Below are 26561 nucleotides of genomic sequence, written 5' to 3'. Positions count from 1 at the left end.
ATCAAATTTAGGAATTACATAATTGTCTACAAGGGGATGGAGTGACTGCCTTATGGGGTCATCTCCTGCTGTGCTACTTCACAGTAAATCCGAATTGTTTCCTATTTCAATGAAAGAAATCACTAGAGGAAAATAGAACAGACTTTCTTTCCTACTTTTTAATGTTGAAACTGGAAAATATGAAGTCAATTCTCAGGTGAGTCAGGAAAATATCCCAAAAGAACTTTTTGATGTGTTTACCCTGATTTACTGTAAAATAGATTTATTTTTTTTTTTAATTTCCCTAAGTTAAGCAATTTGTATTCCTTCTACTTCTTCTTCTTCTTCTTTTTTTTTTTTTTTTTTTTGCCTTTCTTCTTTTTTTTCATACAGAAGCCAGGTATAATAATTATAGAAGGCATGGGAAATATCAGACTTAAGGAACAAATATAAGGTACTGGTTATAATTTTTTTTCAGGTTAGACTAACAAAATTGCTAAACTGATATTTACTTATTGCTTTATTCTTTCTAACATCCCCTTCCTATGGAAAACCACACAGCTTTCAAGCTTCTGATGCGTAAAATATTCTGTGTTGAGTTGCACTATGCATAATATGAGCTCTAAAAGTGTTAGATTGATAGAAGGGATTCTTTTGCCTACGAAAGTCATATCAACATTTTTAGCTTTCCACAACTTTTCTTGCTTTATATCTAAAAGATATTCTCTTATGATTTATTAAAAGCTATAGAACATGTATTTTGTTAAAACAATAGAGAAATCAAGTACTGTAACAATGAGATATTTTATAAAAGGATAGAGTAATATTTATGCAGATTCCTGTGGAACTTTTATGTGTTTGCTGCATATAAATTAGCCCTATAACTTCAGCGAGGACAGGCAAGAATAAATATGTTCTGAGAACATAAAAAGTTAAAGTTTTAAATAACTTGGTGAAGGACAAAGCCAAAAAACTGGTAACAAAAAATATATTTTTTTCGTTTCTTCATCAGTTTAGTTATAAATACCCCAATAGTTTATGAGATATACATACTTGAAAGTGTGAAAACGGTGAGATTAAAAGCTTTCTAAGTAGACATGCCTCTCTGGACAAAATCTCTCTGTAAATTCAGTTTGACTGAGAGCTCTCTCTTTGTTCTGGATTTCATTACAAAAGCTTTGCAGAATTCCAGTAAATAATAATTTATGACATAAATTTTATATCAAAGTACAAATGAGAACAGAATTGGCTTTATTGTATTCATCTTGAAACTATTTATATCAGAAATATAACTCTTTGTAACGATCATCCAGGCAATGATGTTGTACTTAATGAGGATCAGTTGAGAGAAGTTTGTAGAGAAGATGTTTAGAAAGAGAAATGCAATGTAATAAATTAAATATACTGCAGAACTAAGTAATTTCTCCTGGTATCTGTGCATACTTGCTGAATTTACTTACAGTCTACGACATAAAATACATTCTTATGAAAAAATTGCTAGTGGTTCTCTTCAAGAGAATGTATATAACATTACATTTTAAAAATGTTGGATGAACATTAAAGTTGCAAAAGCCAAGAAAGAAAAAAAAAAAGCAAAGCTGGAAAATTTATGATTAGTGAAAGAACATGCACATCGTATACTGCATGCATATATTATGAGAAGGGGACTGTTTTGTTTGCAGATTACTGCATATCATATTTAAAACAAAACAACAACAGAAAAACTATTTAAAAAACTATTATTTTTTATAAAAAAAAAAAAATCAAGTTCTTCTCCTGCCCCCACCATCAAACCTGAAATCACCGGTCAGTATTGGAAGTTGTAATTTATTAAATACCCGGAATTTTAGAAATGCATGGATAAAGCTTTATTATCTTTTCTGCCTGTGAAAACTGCATGTATTTTTAAGACCATAAGGAGATAGTATATGGAGAAAATAGTATATGAAAATGATATGCAAAATGGCATTATGTCCATGGTTATATATGCAATAATAATACTGTCACTGACTTTGGGGATCTTAATCTTCCATCTTATAACTATTTTGTGGCAACACTTCGATAGAATAAGTACTGGATATATCACTTGAAATACTTAGCAAAATATAATATTATTACCTAAAACTAACTGCAGACTTAAATATGCTCAGTTAGAAGGAAATGAGCCTAGGCAGACCCAAGGAACCATAATGGCTTTGCCTTCACAGGAGGTGATATTTTCTTCACAGGATGTAGAGATCTTTTCCATCCAATATTAGATGTTGTAACACAGAGAAAAACTCAGACATCATGAATGCAAAGAGATTTATTATCATTAAAAAAAAAAAAAAAAGTGCAACTTTTAAAACTTGTATTCTTTAGTAAAAATCATTCGATGTTTATGGAACTGTTTTAGATTTCCAATAGGTCTAGGCATGTATCTGTAAAAAAAAAAAAAAAAAATCTATTAAAAAGGAGCATGACACTCCTTGTGCAGGCAGTCAGGTGTCCAAACTCCCTGTCGCTGGCAAGAAGCATCACTGAGAACAGAGCTGCCTGAGATGAGGGGCCACCTCAGGAGGAGGGGTCACTGCCCAGGATCTGCTGATGGAGAGAGGCAGACGAAGAACAGCTGTGAAACTGGATGGTGCTCTCTGGTGGCTTTGCTGAGTTAAGTCTTTCCAAAGCCTTCAGTCAAAGCATTCACAGAAGTTTGGCTCTAATGTTTCCCATAAATTTCAGTCTCAGAACTGCATAACAAGTTAATTCATTGGTTCCACTTAATTTTTAAGCAGCTGAAAATATCCAGATTTTGACCATTGTCTGTCTCAAAATACTTTTTTTTTAAAAAAAAAAAAAACATTTTACTGGTAATCAAGTAACAGCACATTGTCCATTACATCTTCTGTGTTAAAACAACAACAGAGAAACAGGTCCTTTTTCTTTTCTCCTGAAAAAAAAATTGAGAGTATACTCTAACAAGATAGCTAAAAGAAGAAATTATTTGTCATCATTTGTAGCAGAAATATAAAAATGAATAATAAACTACCAGTTATGAAGTTAGGTACAGAATTTAGAAAAATGCTGTGTTCACACAACAAGTTATTACTTTAACATAGGTGGAAAATAGAAAAGCTTGAGCTTTTATGTCTCCTTTGAAACTGGTACTGCTAAAGTACTTTGCAAAATTTAACTATTTAGGAGTGTTTGGAATTCTAAACTACCCCTGAGTAAAGTGTTTACATTACTGAAAGCTGTGCAGCCACTGGAGTTTAAAATGGAGAGTGGAGAAAAACATATTACTTGTTTGAATCTGTAGAAATTATTTGATTTAGTTAGGGGGTAATTTCCCAAGCTGGATTTTATCTAAAATTCTGCAGTTGTCACCTGAAGCTTATGGGAAGAGACACAGGATATTTCATGAGAACAAGTTATTGTGACCCTTGCATAATGCCTCAGGACAGATGATTCAGGATGGTCTCTTTTGACAAAGTGGTGGTACAGTATAAGTGTAGGTAAGAATGCTATTTATTGCAAACTTGCCAATCTGAAGTTTCTATATTTTGTTGTTCTTGGCATTCTTAAAAAATAAACTGTACAAGTCTGGTAGACTAAAGACAAGGAGAGTTATTCTTCAATGGGGATTGTTAAGGAATGAACAGCTAAGATTGCAAAAAGTTGTTTTGTAATGTTTGAAATTTTACTTCCTGATGACTTCATACAATGGTGGAGTTCTCTGATATGTAGTAGGGTAGTTGAGCAAAGCATTATGTCAGAACCTTGTGTAATCTTCTTCTGAACATGAGGATAAAAGCACAAGCTAAAACCACACAGTGGTAAATTCTGGTGGAATAAGAAAGAGTAAAGCGTATAAATGCCTACTATATGAGACTATAATGTCTACAAGGGGACTAAAAAGATAAAACTTTCTTATGAATAAGAATTTTTTGACTTTAGACAATGTTTTCCATCTGTGGATTGAAAAGCATTTTACTAATCCTAATGAAAGCATCACGTCTCTTTGTGGGAAATACATATTATGTCTGGTTTGCATATGGGTAATGATGATAATACTAGCTCTCAGTTTTCAATACTGCTCTCAAGTGCTCCCTTCAAAAGCTGCAAGTTGAAATAAAACTGAGCTGTGTTGATGAAAAGGAGGTAAAAATAATGGATTTTGGACAGAAGTCCTTTTAACCTTTCCAGATTGTTTTTTCCATGACAGTCACAAGAGTGTGCTTACACAGTGAGAATTCTCATTGTGTCTAGTTAAGTCATGTTAATTAGAAACAGAACTATGGACTCATTATGTTATTATATTCTTCTTTGTATGTAGCTTGGTTGATATATGGTGGCTCTGTTGAGTTAATGAGTCATGCGAGATGCAAATACACTTTCTTTTTTTGTTCAAACTCTTTGAAGTACATTACCATCCTTGCTGTGGACGTGCTCAGAAGAGGGCTGTGGTCACAGGCTGTCTCTAATGCAAATGTTGTTATGTATTGATGCTGGAACTGAATCTTTCATGTCTTTTTATCACAAACCCCAAAAATCTTTCCCATGCAATGCATGTATCAAAGCAGCTACTAATACAAAATACCTGCTAATGATATCTATCATTAGTTTATCAAGCAATAAAGGCTAGCATATGTTGAGAATGATCATAATATATTCATAATAATTAAGCACTGTCTATTCTTGAAGGGTATAAAGTTAGAGAAAAAATTAAAAGAAAGAACAACAAAATCCTTCACATCTGTTCAAGATGTACACTAATAAAAGCCTGCTCCTACAGCCATGCTTGAGAGAAAGCTGGGTGCTTCAGGCAAGCAGACAAAACCGGGTCAGAGCTGGCAGTTGGCTAGATGGCCTCCTGAGGTCCAACCTGAATTATTCTATGAGTTCATGATTTAAAAAAAAAAAAAATTTTTTTTTCTTTTTTTTTTTTTTCACCCCAGTGGTTGCTACCATTCCTTCCCAAGTTCAACTGGGTCTTGAATGAGCAGTGCTATGTGGAAAATAATGCACAACATTGAAACTGAAGCATGGAAACATAAATTAAAATGTTCTCATAAATCAGAAGATGTTCTAGCTTTTACTTACCAGCTATGAGCTGGAAGTTGCCATTTTGGTCCACTAAGACACAGTAACTGCCATTAAGAGTATATCTAATTCACACTGATGCAATGAAAAATTGCTGAGCTTAAATTGTTCATTCAACAGCTTATTGGTGGTGACTTTTCATTTATGAATGATATGGAAAGGGTGGAGCAGTAATTTCTGAAATTGCTCCAGCCAAGTTTGTAACAGGCCTTTGTCCTCAGTGAGAAATCCATTTGCTTCTATGTGTCCAGATTCCAGGTACCTATATATCATGTAGCAAAAAAAATAATAACTTAAAGAAATGTTTTCAGATAAATTCGTCAGTTGAACCTTAGTCCTGAAAAGTTAGCTAGAACTGTTTAAGAAGACAAATGACAAAATTGAAATAATGTTCGTTTTTTCACAATTATTGCCAATTATTTGATCCCGGAGAATAAATCAGGGGAGAATTTGATCCAGGTAGTTAATTACATGACATGAGCAAACTGCAGTTCACAATTTTCTTCCTTCTTATCCAATTCCAGGTAGCTCCTGCCAGGATTCCAGCCTATTTGCCTAACACCTTTGCCCTTTTCCATGTGTTTCAATGTTATCACATATTGCCCTCGTCAGTCTACACCTCTCTTCTCTCTATCACTTTTCCTACATAATTTTTTTTCCTCTGATGTTTCCATTTCTTCTTTGCCCTAAGCCTTTGCACCACTACTTTGATCCCTGACCTGAGCTTTGATTAACTCTTTCTTCTTTCTGGGTCTGAGTGCATTGTATAATTTATCTTTTATCTTTTGGGGGATGAAATGTGATTGAGCACTTTAGAGTTTTTTCAAGAGCTGATTGACCTAGCTCATTTCTGAGTATGATTCATGCTTGGACCTTATACAGTTCATAAAAACCTGAGGAAAAAAAATGGCTCTACCTCCATGTATCCTGATGTCTTACTATAGTATCCCTCCATTCATCAAGGATGATGTCTACAACTGTATTACAGCCTTCTCTTAATGCAGCTGAAGGATCAAAGTCATTTTCCTTTGATGAAGGTGCTGTAGTGCAGCTTCTTTCTCTTCCTGGACAAGAAAAATGCTGCCTCTTTCTCAAGTTTGGCTTAGATTTTAGAGCACTTGTATAATGTAATCACAAGACTATTAAATATAAAGTTGTTTGTCACTTTAGATTGATGTTGATACATGCATTGGCATGATCTAGATGTGTTCATGTACAAGTACTACTCTTCTTGCAGGGAACATGATCTGCTTAGATGTTGAGGGGACTGTCTGAAGGTAGTCCAATGGCAGCCAGTCCAACTCTGCAGCATTAGAACTGATTTTGTATCTGACGAAAGAGAAGTGCTTTAGCAGACAGTCAAGCTTAATCAAAACCAAACACAGTTCTTGAATTTCTTGATGTTGTTGGTACAGTTAGATGTAATCATGAACATTTATTTTAAAATATTGCTGAACTGAAGCCAAAGATGCATCTTAAACGTGCTGAGTCAGCTTCCTCATTCCTATGTACAGGGACTTGTTTTTTAAGCATAAATAAATTTATTCTGCATATTAATACAGATATGCACAGAGTACATCAGGATTTTTGGTTAAAAATAAAAGTAGCATAATTATTAAAAACGCCCATTTCCACTCCTGTTTTATTCTGTATTCCAGATTTGTTATTCTTAGAAGATTCTGTACTCTGGGCAATGATAACTTTTAGTAGTAGGAGGAGTTTTTTTTAGAATTTTCTTTAGGTCTTCGGATTATTTTACCATTTGATTATATTTCACCAAAGAAAATGGGCAGGATATATTATTTAGTGCAAACAACTTGCCAAGATGCATAGAGGGAGTTGGTTAAGCTAGGATTCTCTGAGCAAGACACAAAGAAAAAGTACATTTGAATGTCTCTGGTGCTCAGGGATGTGCATGTAATATTTAAAATGAATTGATCCTCATCTGTCAAAGCCTTTTTCATGCTAGAATAGTATGTGTGAAAACCTAAATAACAGTGTAAAACTTGTATGCTTGCTAGCATCCTGGCTCTTTGAGGGGTTGCATTCAGCTCTTGCTGACTTTCAAGGGGAGCTAAAGATTCTGAGTACTTCCTGGGACACACAGACTCTCCCAGGACTAGAGAGAGTTACCCATAAGACCTCTGCAATGGTAGTGTCACCTTCCGATGTGAAATGACCCTTGTGAACTGAAAACAGAATGGGCATTGAGAATTCTGCCACAAAACACCACAAGCTCTGTTGCACTGACAGTGCTGGGGTTGGTATCAGCCTGACAGTGAAAAATATGTGTTAGTGTGCAGAAAGCACTACATACTTTGTCAGTGGTTGTTTCTTTCCATGTAGAGGTGCTGTTCTTTACTTATGTGTACTGTGATAGATGATGCAATGGTTTTAGTGTTCTTTTTTCACAGGGGTACTGCATGTAATGCTCTGTCAGTGGTTTGACTGGAAAGCAGCTCTTTATTAGCGGGAAGGCCCCTGAAAGGAGAAGATACACAGCCAGGTTGCAGTTCACACAAGAGGGAGATTTTCCTAAGGACCCAGATGGGGTGCAGGAGTAAATCTGGGGCGACTCAAGATGCCCCTGAAACTTACTGGACTGAGTAGTGGGCTGAGATTTCCTCCATAACACTTAAAAACCTATGTTTTCACCTTCCTATCTGCAACTTTTGCAGAGGGAGTGGAGCTGCTGAGTGTCTGGAAAGAGAACTTACCTTTCCACCCAGCCATCAGAGACAAAGGGAATCGCCAGCCTGTTAGTGTCTAGGGACATGCGAATGCTTCTTCTACACGATCAGCAGCCATAGCATTATCAAAGGGCAGGCAGTTTTCCATGCACATATAAGCTTTGGATACTTGGATACAGCAAAATACAGAGTTGTGAATATGGCAAAGGAAAGAGTATGCAAATTAAACTTAGTGCTACAGCTTTTTCAGGCAAAGCCCTGAGCTATCAGAGATTTCTTAGGCAAGGATTTGGGATTTGCTGTATCTTATGTGTGACTCAGAGCTCAAATGTGAAATGTAGTCTTTTTTTTCTTCTTTTTTTTTTTTTTCCACATTTCATATTGTCAGTATATCACACAGACGCGCATTGGATCCAGCCTCTCTAATAACTTGATTAATGGAAATAAGGGTTTATTTTTTATTTTTTATTTTTTCCGGAATGCAATATTTCCACTAATTAGAAAGAGCTAGGTCGAGCCCTGCTATGGAAAAAAAGAAGCAACTGACAGTATTGAAGTGTTAATAATTAGAAAGCTTTAAATTCTTGTAGAACGCTGGGTTCTAAAAGATTTGGTGGCATTGAAAGTGGGCAGTATGAAAGGTGACAGCTGGACTGTAAATTTTTGCAGCTGGGGAATTTCTTTGTTTTATGCTTGACTAACACTTAGCTCAGTGGCATTTTGGTCTACGGCTGGACTCATTGTACAAATAAATGGGATGTTTTCTTTTTTGGCCCTGAAGGGAACAGGCATGTGCTTGTGCGGCATGCATTATCTGAGCAAATTCAGACCCAGAATCAAACTGTTACATCTGTGAGAGCTCCAGGTCACAACAGGCTTTCAAACAGCTCCTTCCAAGATGTTTTTGGTGAGTTTGTGGTCTTATTCTGCACAGATGCCCAGGGGCACCAAAACCAGCTGGCAAAAGCCCTCATCATCAGCCTCTCAGAATATATTTTCATGGGCTTCAGTGGGACTTGAATTAGGCTTCTTAGGCTGAAGTTTCCATCACTTGGTGCCAGTAATTGAGTCAGCTATTCAAAAGTGTTCAGCACTTATGATTCTTGCAACGACCTTCATAGTCATGTTTTCCAGCAAGTCCAAAGACCTGATGTGTTTTAGGCTAATGAAAGAGCAGCCACAAATGTGTTTATTTCTATCTAGGGGATGCAGCAATATTAAAAGTCCATTCTCCATGTATGCCCCTAATAATACTGGTAATGATAAAATGTTCTGTGGTACTGGTAAATGCAGCTTTCACATACATATCCTTGATAGATTTTGGAGTTTTCAAATACGTTTCTGAGGGAAGTAGAAACAATTACAGTAGACAAATATACCAAATTTTCTTTCTCTCTTCCTACCTGTTTGTTTCTAATCAGCGGAAAGCTTCTAATTTCCTTTCATCTTTGGCATGCTAGAAATTAACAGAGGAAGTGCACATGCTATTTCACTTTGCCAGAGACTGGCTTATACAACAGATTTTTACTCTGTAAGACAGATTTTGCTGTATTTGTGCTTTTTTCATCTCCCCCTGAGGAGTATTAACTCAAAGCAATCACAAGACACCCATCCTTGACTGCTGCTTCTTGAACAGTTATATCTTCTTTGCTTCTTGCTTCTCTATTTGAAGCATTTTTAAAATATATTTATGGAGAAAAGCAACAATCAAAACAACAAAAAAATATAAAGGCTATCTCCTATCCAAAAATCCTAACTATTTGATGTGAGAAAGCTTGAATATACAAAATACTTTTGTTCCTGTAGAATTTGCTTTCAAAAACTGCATCCTTTCTACTGAAATGAAGAAAGGTAGAATGCTCTGCAAAGTGCAGCATTGAAAAAGGAAGATGTGTACCCACTTGGAAAATGCTGAGCTGCTTGGGAAGCTATAGACAGTGCATGTTTATGGACCTTGTTTTTTAAGCAATCTCCAGAGCTTGAACGGATTACAGTGATATTTTAACAAGGCTGCTGGCATCCATCACCAGCTTTCACTTACTGAGAAGGCTGAAAGATGGAAGAATGTAATTATTTCCGAGTAAGCTAAATGCTAGTGGCTGATTGTCACAAGAACTTCGGTGCTTTAAACTTCTTAATCTCCTGCCAGGCAGACAGGTAAGTCTCACGGGCTTCTCTGCCAGCCTCTGTTTTGGTAAGGGGAAGGGGCTCGCAGGGGACTGGGATCAAAGGCAAACCGTATTTCTTAAACGTTAAATATGCAGTATCACACCTTGTCATTTTCTGTCTGTCAAGTTACAAATTCACTACCTATAGGCTGAAATATTTCTGTGAAGATATTATTGCTTTATTTAGCCAGGATCTGCCTATCATTCCAGACTAATCCCTAACATATGCAATTTTTGTATACATTTATATGCTACTGGATACGGACACGTACATAAATCATCCCTACCTAGTGAAGTAACTCTGTTTAAACCTCTTTCTGTCATCCTATAATTACTTCTAGATTGATTACTATGGTTAAAGCAATGTTATTCCATATGATAGATGTGATAATATGTATAGGACTAACCTTCTAAAGATGATTTTTGTTGAAGAGCTTTCTCCTGAAAGTACAATTTCCTGAACTCAGATCTTCGGGCAGCTTATGTTACAGATAAGGTCTGCAGCACTGTAGAAGTACAGTGGTAAACAAGGGGTTTCCAAGCTCACAAGTGGGAATCAACAGCATCAAAAATAGATATTCCTTTCTCTTTCACCCTTGAAAGAACTGTTATCCTCTCTAAGTAATGACACTGCTGTGCCTCTAGAGGTGAGACTTCCTATTTGAAGACTTTTAGCATAAAAGACCTCATTACCATTTAGAAAAAACAGAAGACATTTTAAACATAAATAGGTTTTGTCTTAATGAAACTTTTTTTTTGTTGTCTTCTGAGAATGCTTACCAGCTTTAGGAATTACTATGATTATTGAAAGGCAAAGATTTTACATGTTTTTCTAAGTTTGTTGTTGTTGTTGTTTACAGGAATGATAGTCAGAGAAGAGAGTATTTTAGGCTAAAATATAAATATGCATTTTTTTAAATTATTTAAAATATGGTTGTTTACAGAAAGCAATTAATTTAGGTTCTATTTTCAATCTGGCTATGATAAATGAATCAAAGCCTGCTGGCAGACACAATTCTAAATAAATTTCTAAGAATAATTAGATGTGTAATTAACAGAAGACTGAGTTATTATCACTTTCTCCTCTGTATAATAATTCTGCATAAAAACATGAGAAATGGCTCTCATTAAAATCTCACAGCAGATCAATCTGCAAAAGGGAGTGAAACATTAACACAAAGCATTCAAGATGTGCAAACACGGTGATTAATTAATTAAACAGAGACTGGCACAGGAAAAAAAAAAAGTCTAAAACCAAAGGGAACAATTAAGAAATATACACCTCTTGAAAGCTATGTTTTTACACCCCACCTTTTCTTTTATTTTTTTCCCCCAAGGGACTCTTCAAAGTCCCTTGTGAATCTATATTTGTATATTTTGTTTTTATCTTTTTGCTCTGAAGAATCAATCTATACCTGTGCTTTATTCAACTGTAAAATTTTCAAAATATTAATCACTGGAGTGAGTGATTACTTAGGAAGGATTCAGAAGTGTATGGCAGAGGGCAGCTGATGGGATTTGCTTTCCCCAGGTATGGGCAATTCTCTGAAGTTTAGGGACTTGCTGCTCTGTTTCCAATTACTTTCAGCAAAAGGCTGCTTATGAAGGTACCTCTGCTGGTGGCAAAAAGAAGCAAAGCAAAGAGCTGAAAAGTCTTTTGTGAAATACAGAATAATTAGGAATGCTTTGAAAGGCTCTACCAGCCTTTCTGGTACTGAGATTCTGGAGAACAATGGTATCCAGAGTAGAAATGCCAGCAGTTACTTAAATCTTCGCTTGTGTCAAATTCCTCAAAATGCATTTACTCAAGTACTGTGCAATATTATGCCAATACTCATTCTCTGCTTTTTAGAGTATTTAATATTTTTAGGGATTCTTTGGCTGCTGTGCAGTGTTCAGTCCAGCAAGGTTTCCTGTTTGTAGTGCAGTAGTTAAGAGCTCCAAGTGAATCCTATGAATATTCAGTATGTTACTTTTCCTAATGTTTGGAAGTCTCTACCTTGTCTTACCCAGATAAAAAAAATAAAAATAATAATATTAAAAAAATATTCTATGGTCTTAAATAGTAATGTCATGTAATACACACCCAAGAGCTTAACAGAACTGTAGTAAGACTTTAGTCAGTGCCTTGCTAATCCTTCATTAGCATACTATTATGTATTTTTGCTCAGTGGGTATATTGCCTGTTGAGAAATAATGTGAATATTTATTCAGCAGTAAAAGTGTTGCTGCTTAACTTACTCAAGAGCTTTTTTTTTACCATGAGTGGACATTTTTATCTAGAAAAGGATTTCAGGCAGATGATCACACTTGGGATTCAATGAATTCATGCATTGCATGTCCTATCTTACTACACGGCTGTACAGAAGGATTGCTGTTCTAACCAGATTCCAGTTTCAACAGAGGCACTGCAAACATGCAGCCGCCTCTCGGAAAACCCTGCCTGTCTTTCAGAATGGGTTAATGTACATGCAGTTTCTTTAAGCAAAATCACAGGTACAGGTCCATCTTCATTTGGTGCAGTAGACTAAGCAGTTTTTATGAGACAATGCCAATCTCCTAGGAACAGAGTGCTTTGCTACCCAAGTCAGAGGAGTTGGATCAGACCACTCATTTTGACATGTAACTTGTGCTTGGTATTGATGATCCAGAAAGTATCTGTTGCTGTTTCTTCTTTACAGAAAATGGTGCTTTTGGTCGAGATGTCACTTTTTAAATCCGTTGAGATTATTCATTTATATTCCACAGGAAAAAAAATTATTTAGTGCATGCATTTTCTGCAGTGAATATGGCTGCACTACTAGCCAGGTATTCATATTTTTGATACATTTTTGATAAAGATATATTGAAATCCACTTCTCAGTTCTAGAGTGACATAAAGAAAGTAGTATGAGATTACCAGTATATATCGATTTTAAACTGGAGCTAGCAGTTTTGATGAACAGTTATTACTGTGTATCTGCTGTTACTAGCTTCAAAGATGTAAAATGTCACTGTAATTGGCAAATGTAGGTTTACTTTCCTGTAAGTGAAATTAGAATCAGATCATTTATTTCAGACTAACCTGTGAAAGCATGAGCAAACCCAACAATTAGTAACCACAAGCAGTTACCTTTTATCTTTCCTTATTCAGTTAGAGGTTAAATTGGAGTAAAGTAGCATTTATTTAAAAATAAAGACAACCACAATTCTAAAATGTTTTCCATTTCACTGGCTTTACTTACCACTGGCTGTACAAATTTCTTACTGATGCAAATTTTTTCCAATTGTGATATCCTAGTCAGATTTGCACTGATGAAAACTAGAAAAAAAAATAAATTAAAATGTTTTTCAATATAGAATATTGAATATTATTTATATATATTTTCAATATAGAATATTGAAAATAATTATTATAGTAATATTGTATTAAAAATACATTAAAAATAGTTGCTAAATATACTAAAAGTAGATGTAACTGTTTGTCTATGCTCTGCCATGCTTTTGGATATTTTCTTGATTGAAGGTATATTTTTTATGGTTAAATTTTCCAATTAATTGTTGATGATGATCTGAAAATGCATTCACTGAAGCTCAAATTCTTATGAATGTATTATATGACATTTAAACTAAAAAGGCAAGAAATCAATTCAGTTGTTTGTGTTGCAATTGACTGAATAGTAATTGAGACACAGAATATTGAAAGGTCACAATGAGAAACATTTCCAGAAAAATTCTTTGCAAACCATTTTCACGGGCTCTTAATTAAAATTTAACACATAATTGAATTATGCCTTTTGTTTCATGCTTAATAATTTACAAGATCTGTTAATATCTTTGCATATATGTTAAAATTATTGTATCTTTTATATTTAACACTGCTTTTAAAAATGTAAATCAGTTCTCAAATGACAGTGAGTGGAGAAGGCACAGCTTACAATCAATGAAGGAATGGTCTCTATCAGGTATTTGAATATGACTGGGATGAAGGCCAATGTTTTGGTAAGAAAGGAAAGAAGGAAGAACAAAAGAAAGAGAGAGGGAGAGGGAGAGAGAGCTATTTCATTTGTTTCCAGTGGTAGGCAATTGTGTGTACTGACGTGTTCCCCCGTAATTCAGTTGAGAGCCCACAAGGGTGCCCAGGAAGGGCACCTTCTGATGGCACCTCCATCAATTTGAAGTGCAAGGTCTTGCACTACAGGCCCTAGTTATCTGCAGCCCTGAACACCAAGGGATGCTGCCGGTCTGATTCACCTGCAGGAGCTCACGGTTTTGGTAGGACACCAGGTGTCCCTTTGCAGGAAAATGGAGGCTGACCAAGTCCCGGTTTGCTCTGGTCCTTAGGCTCACAGGACAGTCATTTTCTCAAAGAGGATGATAGTACTACTGAAAGGATGGAAAGGTGGGAAGAAGAAAGATAAATAGAGAATGTAATAGAAACAGAACATGTGCTTTGAATGCATAATAAAAAGCATTTATATGAGGTGAAATTCAAGCTTGTGAAAGTGAAAGAGAGATGCTGTACTTGCTTTCTCTAAGGGACTGAATTTTACCTAAAGAGCTTTGTTTTTTCCAAAATTAAAAAACAAACAAACAAACAAAAAAACACTACATGAATGTTGACACCTCGAAACCTACGGTTGCTGCAATTAAAAATCTGATGGTTCCTCCCTATATGGCAAACAGCTTGGTTTCTTTTCGAAATCAACACTTGTTGACTCATTTCCTTTTATTGGTGGTTATATATCATTGTTTTGTTCTTCAACGGCCCTTGCCTAGTACTTTTTATGAAATTTTCTCCAATAAAGCACTTCAACACTGTTTGGTGTTCCTCCTTGTAAAAATAAAGTATAAAACATAGTACATTAAAATATCAATAACTTGTTTTCACACTTTTTAAAAATGTCACTGTTGAGGATAAAAGCAGGCACTGACATGAAAGTAATGGGCTAAAAGGGAAAAAGATTACACAATTGCAGCTTATGCCAAAAGAAGACTTATTTTACTATGCTTATGGAGAAAAATGTTCATATTGACTCAGTAATTTCTTTGTAAGAATTTGGAAAATCTTTCCACCTTTCTCTGTCACCTTAGTCTAAACATTCCAACTTTTCCAGCCTTTCATTCCTCCCAGGTACATACTCACCTCTGATCTTTTCTTTATATATTTCTCCATTTTGCCATACTACTTACCTGAGATCTTGTGCTAGAGTCACTATTCTATCTAGTATTTCATAAATAATTATACAAATTCAAAGGATTTTTTTTCTTATGCTCTTAAATGGGGCCATCTTTTTCCATGGGTTGGCAAGACTCATCAGTCACAACAGTCACGATACCCAGCTGTATTTCACCTCCTCCTTTCTGTCACACCATTTTGTTCAGAAAAGAAAAAAGGAATAGTGAGACAGTCCGTAACCCTACCATAGCAGACAGAGGAAGTTCTCCCTTGTTTCCCTACTCCTACATTGTGCAACTCATTTTTCTAAGCCAAACACACTCTTTGGTTCTGTTTCCTTTTACAGGCATTACTATATGTCTCTATAAACCCATAATTTCACATTTACAACCCAATGGTCATTGTGTGACGAACTTTTCCTTAACAAAAAAAAAAAAAAAAAAAAAAAGTGAAAGCAAATATAAGGTTTTAATCTATAAAGGGAAGAGACTGATAAAAAAAGATAATTAATTTTAAACACATAAGAGGCAGTTGCAAAGAGAAGCTCTTTTTCTTTATTGTAGTGAAAAAGACAAGAAATATTATGTTTAACTTTGCATCAATGGAGCTTAGAAATACCCTTTTTATAGTCATGGTAGTGAGGCATTGGAATAAATTGCCTTTCAAAAGCATGGAGACCCCAGAAAAAAGACTTGTAAATGGAGACTCCAGAAAAGAGACTTGTAAGCACTGGTTAGAAAGTCGTTTCCTAAGACTAGCATGTGGCTGTGAGACAGAGGTGGGTTAACTCTCTTTCAATCCTGATTTTTATTATTTCTCAGCACTTTGTTGCAAGCATGTAAACTTGTGGGCTGAAGGGAGTAATGTCAGATAAAAGCAGTGACACATAACAAAAATACATTATTTACATCAACCATTGTTAAGGAAACCTTTCTGGATTCATAACAAAATACATTATTTACATCAACTATTACTACAGGAAGCCTTTCTGGATTTATTCCTACTCAGGAACAAAGATGGGGTGCTATGAGAGATGGTCAGAATAAATATCCAAATTGGCAGAAGAGATTAAGGGATAGTGAATAGTACTGATTTTATTTTACTACATAAATCGATGACCATATAAATCAGGAACAGCCTACGTGTATTATATTATCTTAGTTTTAGTGTGTTTAACCTATGGTTAGTAGGCTAAGAGAACTTAGCAAAAAAAAGCATTTACATGGAGGTAGTTCAACTATAGTGTTTGTTTGTTGGTTTTTTTTGTTTGTTTCTTTGTTTTTTCTTAGAAATACCCTGCAGTATCTTGTTGATAGGAGTCTAAATGACCTTCACTTACTAAATCAATATTGAAATTCCCATATTCCTCTCTAAGCTGTACCAGGAGGATGAAGTAAACACTTGTATACATAGTCATATTGGATGAATTGAAAATGTTCTGTGATCTGTGTCAAACAGCAGCTCTACTAACTGATCTAATGGTCCTTGCTGAAGTTTAAATATACATAAAGCATCTAACTCTGCTAAGAAAATGAAGCTACAGTGTAGATCTTGCTTTATAAAGCATGAAAGCAGAGTGTGGTGGGGCTAAACTACTGTCAGAAAAGTTACTTTTACTTAAGATAACCTGTCCCCTTTTCACTGAGGCCCAGTGCTTGCCATTTAGATAGCACACGTGACCTATAGGTTGGAGTTTTTCAAGGGGAGAATTATCTGTCTATTTATGTGACTGCAAGCTAAGGCATTTCACATGGCCTTGCCCTTTAGCTTGTCCTATCACTATAACAGAAATAAAGAACTGATGTAGCTTGGGTCTTTGACAGTAATCACATGTGAGCAGTTTGGCCAAGATCTGATATTACACCTAGTACCGGATCCCAGGGGGAGAAATCCTGAGGCCTTTTCATTTCTTACATCTTACCTGGTCAATGGGAACACAGCTTAGTCAGTGTTGAGCAAATGCCATGATCTGACTAAGGATTTATCCAACACAAGAATATCTTGTTTTGGATACAGTTTGAGAAGTACTGTTTATGTTATGAAACTTATTTTGGGAACAAGGTATTTGGAAATGTCTTGTTTTTCAGTTTATTGAGCCACAGGAGTCAGCAGAAACCCTGCCACAAGCTGCAGTGGTCAGGTCCTGCTCAGGGTCTGTCCACTTGGCATCAACCTTGCAGAAGTCCTCTGCCGTTCCTCTGGGGCCATTAGCTGAGGCACTCTGGGATGAATCTCTCAGGGTCAGCTCCAGTTATCCACTTTTATGGGTCAAAACTAAATGGCGTCATTGTTGCTTTTCTCCTGTGAGTGAGTTAAATGAGACATCGGTGAAAACAATGGCAAGGTTATGTCAGAGAACTCCATTTTGCAGTCTCAGAGAAATACTTCCAGGCAATTCCTCTGGATGGTAGCTCTGGCTTACTGCATACCTTTTCAGTCAGAGAAGTATTTGCTCTGTCTGAAATGCAACATGATAAAGAGGTCAGAAATAAGTAGTACATTTGCACTATTATCATAGGAACAGAGCTTACGTGTATGAAAGTAGCTTCAGCTGGAAGTTCAATTTTGAACCCATGCATTGGCATAACTAAGGGAGTCACCCATCATTTTAATGACATCTTTGCCTGGAGAACCAGAGGGTTAACCCATCTTTGGTTTTAAGCAGGGAACAGCACCTCCCCACTGCTTCACCCTGCTCCTGCTGTGTCTGGGTGGGTTTCCCAGGGTGGGGACTGCTGCTGGGGGCTTCAGCCATGCCACATAAAAGGGGGCAGCCCTCCTCTTTTCCCTGCTGCATTAGCAGTGGTTTCACCCTTTCCTTGCAAAGCTTCCCTATGGGATGGCTGAGGGCATCCTGGGGAGGGGAGCAAGCCCAGGGAGGAGGAGGAGGCAGGCAGCGAGAGCATCCCCTCTCAGCTGCTGCTGCTGCTGAAGCCGTGCTGGAGCCGTCGATGTGGCTCCCCAGAGTTAGTTGCTCAGCAACCAGAATCAATTAATATGCTTTGCAGAAAGTGCAGGGGAAGCCCGTGCTGCTGTCAGTGAGAAGGCAGGAGGCTGAGGGTGACTCAGGATCCCACCCCAGCCTGACACCCATTCAGTCCCACCCCATCCTCTCCAAACCCTGTATTAGCTACCATTCTTTATCTCTTTTTCTTTCCTTACGATGATTTAGAGACTGTATCCCCAAATCCTTCAGGAAAGGCAGCTGCTTGCTTAAGAACTCCCCTGCTTCGAGGGTTTTGCTTTTAGATCTCATTTAGGGTTATTTCTCAAGCTTCCTCCAATGCTTTTCTAGAAATTCTAATGTTCATGTTAATTGGGAAGAGAAAGGGACAGCTGCTGCTTTGATCAGATCGTTTAAAAGATTCCTCAGCATGAGAAGGGTTGTTTGGTAGCACACAGTTGAGCAGCAGTAATGAAAATGCATCATGTGTGAACTGGGAAAGTTTTTGTCTCTTCCTTTATTACAGGTAATCAGCACTGCACATATGAGACCAAAGAGGTAGTACTGATTGTTGTGAAACACATAGGCAATAGAATAAATGAGGGGTTATTATTTTTTCCCCCTTTCTCTGCACAGAAATTTCAGGGCTTCAGTAAGGTATTCTTTTCTTTTTTTCTTTTTCTTTCTTTGATTTTCTTTGGAGTCCCTCTGATGACACCACGAATCTGGGAATGAAGAACTTCTTCATGCTGATTGGAAATGGCATTGCGGAGCTGAAACTTAACTGGAGGAAATATATCTCCTGAAGAAGAAAATATAATGCACTTTAAGGATCTGGCTTCTGGTGAAAAATTCAAGCCTAGAGAAAACTTGTCCGCTTTGTTAGGAAGAATGGGTTGGACAATTTTCTTCAATTCCACAGGATATCTGAGTGCCATGCTGAGCTTAATCTCTGCAGCATGCTCTGTGCTTCTCATCTCTTCCTGATGCACTGCATGGTAAGGCCTTTTTCTTTCCTTAATAATGATATTTCTGTTATGGTGAGAGCTAAAGATACTACCAATAATCACCTGAAAATTGAAAAAAATGTAAAATGCTAACAAAAAAACATTTGTCAGTATGGCTGTTTTCCAGGAGCAAGTGTTCTGATTACTGCAGCAGCTTTATAAGACCATTTCTGTCTTTTTCCCTTGCTTTTTGGCTGTATGTGTTTGCGTGTGTGCACACCTGTGTTATCAGCTGCAGTTGGACTGGAAGTTTGGTAGCTATATTGTAGATATTTCCAGGTTAAAGGGGATATTTAAGAATTTTCTCTGAAATTTCTATCTCTTTTTCCCTCCCTCCATTCCTTTCCTCCTGCCTCCTCTTCCTCTCTCTGTCTCTGTCTCTCTGGGGTCATGGTGCTACACCTTCCCTGCACCTCAGTTGTGTACTGACCACTAGAAGGCAAAAATAGTAGGGGAAATAAATCCTGTATGAACATAAGAATAGTTACAAATCCGTATTATCTGGATAAACAAAAGCTACAGAACAGTTTTCTGTGTCTGCTAGCTAATGCAAGATCTGCAGGTACAAAAGATTTATTTTTTTTTTCCTCACGGGAAACAAGTATCAAATGCAGAAACAGATCCTGGTTTTTGTACAGTGTGAGGCAGATCCTTTTACATGTCAGAAAGTCAAGAAAAAAAAAAAGACCAATGTGAATTATGACAGTTACTTTTAATGACCTAAGTCATAGCAAAAGTAAGCAAACACAGTATGAGATGTTCTCATATCAAGTAATTTCTGTCATGTACTAGTGGGGTGTTAGGAATAATTGTAAATGAATTCAGTGAATGTTGCAAGATTTTGTTCATTAACAGCTGTAATTTGCCTTCATCTTCCTGGATGAAAGGTACTAGAAGAGTGCTAGGTGATGTTATTAGCTAAATTACCGACTTACCACAATTTAGGGTCATTATCAGGAAATTGCCAAGCAGATCAGGAATTATGAAGTGAATGAACTGAGACAGAACAGCTTAGCTTTCCAGAAAACCTAGTTTACTTGGATTCCTGTTTCGGTAACATAGGGTAGAACTAAAAGTTGTAAGTGTGCCAATGGTAAATATATATTTTCTTCTCTGTTCTGGTTGATCAGTGAATTTGGAAGAGGGAAAGGTGACTGCCCCTTGAGGAGCAAACCATGATAAGGGCCTGCCCCACTCTGAGGGTGAGTCCTACAGGGCTTTACAGGGTTTGAGATGGGCCAGAAGTGGGCCTGTGTGGCAGGTGTCACAGGCACTCCAGCTGGGTATGGAGGTGATGGAGTCCTTGCAGCAGGTTCTGAGAGTGGGGAGGATGCAAAGAGCCAAAGCAAAACACCAAGCCAGGCCGGGCCAAAACACCTCTCATGAACTGAGTTTAAAAGCTTAAAACCTATTCAAAAAAAATCAAATTTTGTATCAGTTCCCAACACGCCTTCTCCTTTTGCAGCGAAGGACTTCATAAGGTAGTTTTTAGAGAGAGAATGGAAATGCAGCTTTTTAAAATCAGTGCAGCAGGAGGAAACTGAGATGATACAAGGATATTCCGGTAGCGTGGTAGTTTTTCAGAATGGAGGAACCAGTCTGGATTGTGGGAGTAAAGGTTCAAAATATGTATACATGTACATTGAAGTACATTTTACTATCTAAAATGCACAAATGTTTTAAGAATTGATAAGGAAGACTGAGGAAGGATAAGAGAACTCAAAAATGTCATCTTCCAAACTCCATTGTTTAAAGAAGCTCTCACTTGTGGAAGTAGTCCTCTGAGCTTTTTATGTGAACAAGGACTGCATGCTAAATTTAAATTTCCTACTGCAAATCTCCCCTCACATCAACAGGTCTATTTCAATCAATGGGACAACTCATATGAGTAAGAACTACTCATGTGAATAAATTAGAAAGGGTTTTGTAAGACCTGTCTCTTTGATTGTCATGGCAACAGATTTATTAGGCTTCTGGCATAATTTGTAATTCCTTTCTAAACAGAATCATTTTTCCTTTTACTCATATGAATCCTTTTGCCTTGCAATTAGGACAAGAAAAATAGGTCAACTGCATTCTGAAAGATCGTACAACTGTACAGACATGTTAGTGAAGAATTATCTGAGTATGCAAAGTTTACTTTTATTAGTGGTCTCCAAATCCAAGAGGAGTGTATTCTTATTGGAATCATTCATTGTTTTATTTATTTCTGTGACTGTATTAACATTGTTACTAGGTATTATTATCAACTTCCCTGAAAATTCATTAAAAAGAAAAATTTATATATCATTGAACCCATAAAAATATTCACTATTATTAAGTAAAAGGGGACTTACCACACTGTCTTCTACATTAAATATGTTCATTCTTTTAGTTAACACATGACATTTAGCTCTTTTCTAGATCTAGAAACATGTTTATATGCAATAAAAGCCCAATTTGAAGTCATAATCATAGCAAACTTCCTAGAGAATATATATAGTCATATTAAAACATCTGGATTTTCTTCCCCCATGCAATTTTGTGTGCTTATAGATGTCCATATTATTAGGATATATATTACATAAGTAATATTTCCTTTATTGTACATTGTAGAGAACAGTTCATTTTCAGAATACAATATAATAGAAATTCTTTTGCATTCTTTTGGGTTATGCATTATGGAAGAAAGAAAAATACTAGAAAATGCAAACATAGCAGCCTTTAAAATGTGTCCAATACACTAATGCAGCAATAGGTTGTTTGTTTTTTTTTCATTTATCCCTGTAATAACAACATACATATAGCAAGAACATTGATTATTTTCAAAGTACATGATTCTGAGAAATAAGATTTTGCTCTTTGTCTTTAGCAGACATTTCTATCAATGATTTACAGAGACAGACCTCTTTCTTTTGTGTCATTTTTCATCATTTACTTTAAACAGATGAATAACAGCTGTATTTGGCTTTCTGTGAATTCTAAAGCAAGTGAAAATAATTTTGTTTTCTTTTGGATACTATTCAATAATGGTCTGATGCTTAAAACACGTTTAATTTCAATCCATTGAACTGTTTCATTGGATAAACTATGTGAATTAGAGCTTGAATCATCTGCATGATCAGGACAGTTATACTAAGAAATGGAAATACTTTCCGTACTTACAACAACTACTTCTAATCAAGAAAAATATTTTTAATAATCCAACACACAAGAAATTCCTATACCTGGAATGCCTTGAGAGGTCTTGATACAAGACCCAGAAAAATCTGATTTTTTGCAAGGCCCACTAAAATAAAACAAACAAACAAAACAATAACAACAATAAAACGGAGTCTTAAGGTTTTATTGCTTAAACATAAATAGCCATGGAAAGAGCATTATTCTTTTAAGAAATTTCTGTTGATCAGCACCTGTGTTTTCCATAAACCAGGATAAAAAATTGAAAAGGCAAAGTTTTTTAAAAACTGAAAGATCTAAAAACTCAAATGTAAGGAAATACTGATTTTGAAATGACCTGTTTCATTTTAACATTATTATTCAGACTCTCATTTTTGTAACAAGAAATTGCATATATGTGTGTTTCTTTCAGTGAAAGTTTACAACACTTAAAATCTCTCTCTCTCTTTTTGGTCAGGGATTTTTTATTATTTATTTACTTATCTTAACTGGATTTGTCATAGTTTCCCAATATTTATTGTCTCTTACAGGTCAGCTCTTTAATTGCAAGCTCCCTGAAGGGCCATCTTCAGCACTTCACATTGTATATCCCTATATTGCTGATACTGAACATCAGTTCCTACCAGCTCTATGGTAGATGTAAGTTCTGATTGCAATTCCCTCTTTTAATTACTTTTGTATCTCCAGTAAAAAACAAGCCTTTATTTGCTGTGAGTTTTACAGATACCAGAGGAGGTAGCTTCTCAAAAACCTTTGAGAGGTCTTCAAAAGGCATACAAGCAAGGGGTAGAATTAATGAAGTATTAATATCCTTATTAAATAGGCAAGGAACTGAGGAACAAAAAAGAAAGAAATAAAAAAATGCCCAAAGCTATACTGGCAAGGAAGAGTTCTGAATTGAACCCAAATGTCCTCATTTTCAGTTCATCGTTGTCCCTGCAAGGTTGTTCTTCATTTTCTTCATTTTTGCTTAATGACTTGCATTTGGACTTTTAAGTTAATACTAGTTCAAGTGTCAAATGTGAAATTACTGATGCGTACTTCCTTTCCAGTGTGACACAGTTGTCCTAAAAATTCTTTTTTCTCTCCTGAGCTGTTCCGTTTGAATGTAACCATTAATTATGCAATTGATTTGCTACACAGGGGAAATATATCCTAAGTTGAAGAGAAAATTCAAAATATAAATATACTAAACATCCCATGCAGATTCAGACATGTACATGTGTATGTATCTGTTTATCCTGTCAGAATTTAAGGATAGCTGTGAGGGCTCTGTAATAGCTTTGAGGGCAGAAACAGATTTAAACAGAAAAAAAAATATATACAGTTAAAACATAAAAAGGCTGATGATTTGTTTTCTAGAATTCACAGAGATCATTATGAAAACAACACTTGTTTACAGAAAGATGACACAGCGAATATGATACCTAACAGAAATTCTTATTAATGATGGTCTGACTTCTCTTTCCAAGCTAATCTTTCACCTTTTTTTTTTTTTTTTAGCATATATGAGTATTTTAAGTTCAAACATATAGATACTTAAGAACTTATCATAACTTATCAATTCTTTCTTTCTTTCTTTCTTTTTTTCTTTCTTTCTTTCTTTTTTTCTTTCTTTCTTTCTTTCTTAAATGACAGCGACTAAGGGATCCAAATACCTATAAGGATATGAGCATGGGATTTATAACATTTGTATATTTCCTACAATATTAATAGATCAAGAAAGTAAATCTAATTATTATAATAAGGTAATCATTGAACCTCAAAAGGTAAGGTGTATTTTAGTTGGCTAAGGAAAATTGAAAAATAACCACAGAAGTCCATGAACATGAATAAAGAATTTGGTAATGGCCTCAGAAACAAGAGACATAGGGAAAAATACTTGATGAGCTTTGATGAGTAGGCTTTGATGAAACAAAAGCAAAATAGATAAACAATGTCTGGTGCAACTCTTTATGAGAAAAAGAATGGGAGAATGCCTATTGTTGCATTAGTTTTAAACCAAGGTAGATAGAAAACAGTGGTGTGACTAGAAAGCAGCATGGTCTTTGTGATTATAGATCATATCTTAACTGTTTGTTACCTGTTTAATGTGGAAATTAATGTGTTACATATCTTTAATATCTGACCCGAAAAATTGGGATTAATCTCTTTATAATATATGACCATCTGATAATATGACTCTAGATATTGAAAAGCATCATTTTCTCCTTAAGGTGAAAGTGTGACAAATTTGATAAGAAAATTTAGGACTTCACTTTGACACATGCTGAAACTTAGCAATAGTGTCTGTAAAGTGAGGTGCTACTGAACCAAGTTAAGAGTATCAGAAACTTCCCTTAAGGAATGCAAATTTGATGCTTGAAAACAAAGCTGTTTAACCTGTTGGACTCAGAAAGCAGATGGCAAGAATATTTATTGAGATCTGTAGCCTGTGTATTGGGATTTCTTTTTTACTTTATGCTTAAAACAAAAACTGCTTGAAAGGATTTTGTTCAGGTATTCATAGCAAATGTAACTTTTCACTGACTATAGAAGCAATAAAATACTTAACAGAAGAAGACAAGATTTTGGAAGAGCTTTTAAAGTATTCTTGAAAGTGCTTTTTAATGGATAACCACAATGACCCTTAGGATAGTACTGTTTCTCTGCTGCCAAATATAATACTTGTTCTCTACCGGCATTAAACAATGCTGGAAATCCAAGCTTTCCTTAGGAAGAGACTTCCTTTTCACTGATGTAATTTCTATTTGTGTTAGATTCCTGTGTTTTCATTCCACAACAAATGCTTTACATTGCATCAAAGTGCTTTGAAGCTTGGCACAGCTGGATGTGTTCAAAAAACGCTGCTACAAAAATGTATGGCAATCTACGTTGTACCTGCTCCTCTGGAGCCATTCTGAGATATTGCATATTATAAAGGGAACTGTGTTGTTGACGTGACTTTCTGTAACTCACAAGGTGTTTCAATGTATCATGTCACTGGAAGCATCCTAAGAGTGAAATGCAATGTACTTGGTAATATTTTTTTTAATAGCACTAGCATATATGAGCCTGTTGAGGAGGGCTGGTCCATTACTTCTGCTCCTGATTGTGATCTCTCAATTCCTGCATCTGCTTCTGCATTTTCTTAATGAATTGTAAGGCATCATTGGTATCTTTGGCTCTAGTTGTCCCCACCCCAACACCAAAACCATGCAATGGATGTTTAATGCAGAAGGGCTCACAAAGCATCTGCTCCATCTGTTCATGCTTACCACAGAATAATTCCTGTCCTCCTCATTGAATTTTAGAAAGCTAGTAAGGAAAACTAGTGAAAACATATCTTCAGTGTTTCACAAGTGATAGACGAAAAGCATCACTAAAGCCTTATATTCCTAAAAATAAAAGAAAGAAGAAAGTGGATAGATATTACAAACAAAATCCTACAACCATATACCTTTCTGATCTCTCACATGGCTTTCAGTGTATTTATGAGCACATGCAGAAGGCACACTAAGTGGACATCAGGGAGATTTTACCATCCGAAACACTAATGCTCCATACCTCACATCCTGTTCCTACCCACAGCCCTTCTCTGGAGCCTCTCCTGGAGGTGCACCATATCCCTGCAGAAGTCAAGTTAAGCATGAAGAGAGAAAGTCTTCATCCCTGCAGGTTAAGCAAGGGATTAGTACATGATGCAAATAGACAGAATCGATAAGCAATTTGTGTTATAAAACAAGGGAGACCTTCCTAACACCCATTCTTTAGCGGTAATCCCAAATATTTTTAACAAATTTCATGGATTATGTCTGATTCTTCCTCAGCCTTTCAGTGGCACCACCAAGAACAGGTCCCTCAGCTGTATAAATGTGTGCATAAATGGTGTCTCTCAGGTGGTTAAACAAAACAGACAGTACTCCTCATCAACCACTGCCATGTCTTACTTTCTGTCTTGGTCTGTGAGCTCTGACAGCATGGTCTCATAGCTTCCAACTGTCATAGATCCTCTCTACTCCTCACTGGTAAGCCAAGTCCTTGTGCATGAAATTCAACTTTCATCTGTGTGCTAGCACAGGATAACTGCTACTGTTTTTAGAAATATAATCCATTGAAATGCAATGAGATGAGATGCTTTGGATATCTGCTTTTTTAAGGAAATTGCGACCAGGTAGAGTTTTCCACTTCAGCTGCTTTGATTTGCTTTACACTTTGGGTATGAAATACAGAGCATGAACACATATCCTCTGTGCTGGGGTAAGCACTACCATCCTACTTGGTACTGTCACAGTTGGGCTGAATTGAAGAAGAGCCAGAAAATCTCCACTTCGGGTAGTCCCAGTTCCCCACAGACATGTGGCTGGGCTGAAGCTGCTATCTGCTTCACACCTA

General features: G+C 36.1%; 1 protein-coding gene across 10 annotated transcripts in view; it reads left to right on the top strand.

The window, feature by feature from the left end:
• Positions 1-26561, top strand: part of TUNAR (TCL1 upstream neural differentiation-associated RNA) — a 161384-nt gene that overhangs the window by 116162 nt on the left and 18661 nt on the right. For 4 of the 10 annotated variants that reach the window (XM_068682826.1, XM_068682829.1, XM_068682830.1 and 1 more), the window contains one exon: positions 18725-19019. The exons of 3 other annotated variants lie outside the window; for them this stretch is intronic. In XM_068682826.1, coding sequence (XP_068538927.1) covers positions 18981-19019 — 39 coding nt within the window. In that variant the 5' untranslated portion in view covers positions 18725-18980. Of the gene's footprint in view, positions 1-17898; positions 18548-18724; positions 19020-22717; positions 22827-26561 lie in introns of those variants that run through there. 3 more of the 10 variants (XR_011096884.1, XM_068682834.1, XM_068682827.1) reach the window with 2 other exon arrangements.

This window comes from Anas acuta, chromosome 5 (assembly GCF_963932015.1).
Source record: "Anas acuta chromosome 5, bAnaAcu1.1, whole genome shotgun sequence".
Classification (NCBI taxonomy): domain Eukaryota; kingdom Metazoa; phylum Chordata; class Aves; order Anseriformes; family Anatidae; genus Anas; species Anas acuta.
The sequence above is the reverse complement of the archived record's forward strand: the minus strand, read 5'-3'. Positions and strand labels throughout refer to the sequence as shown.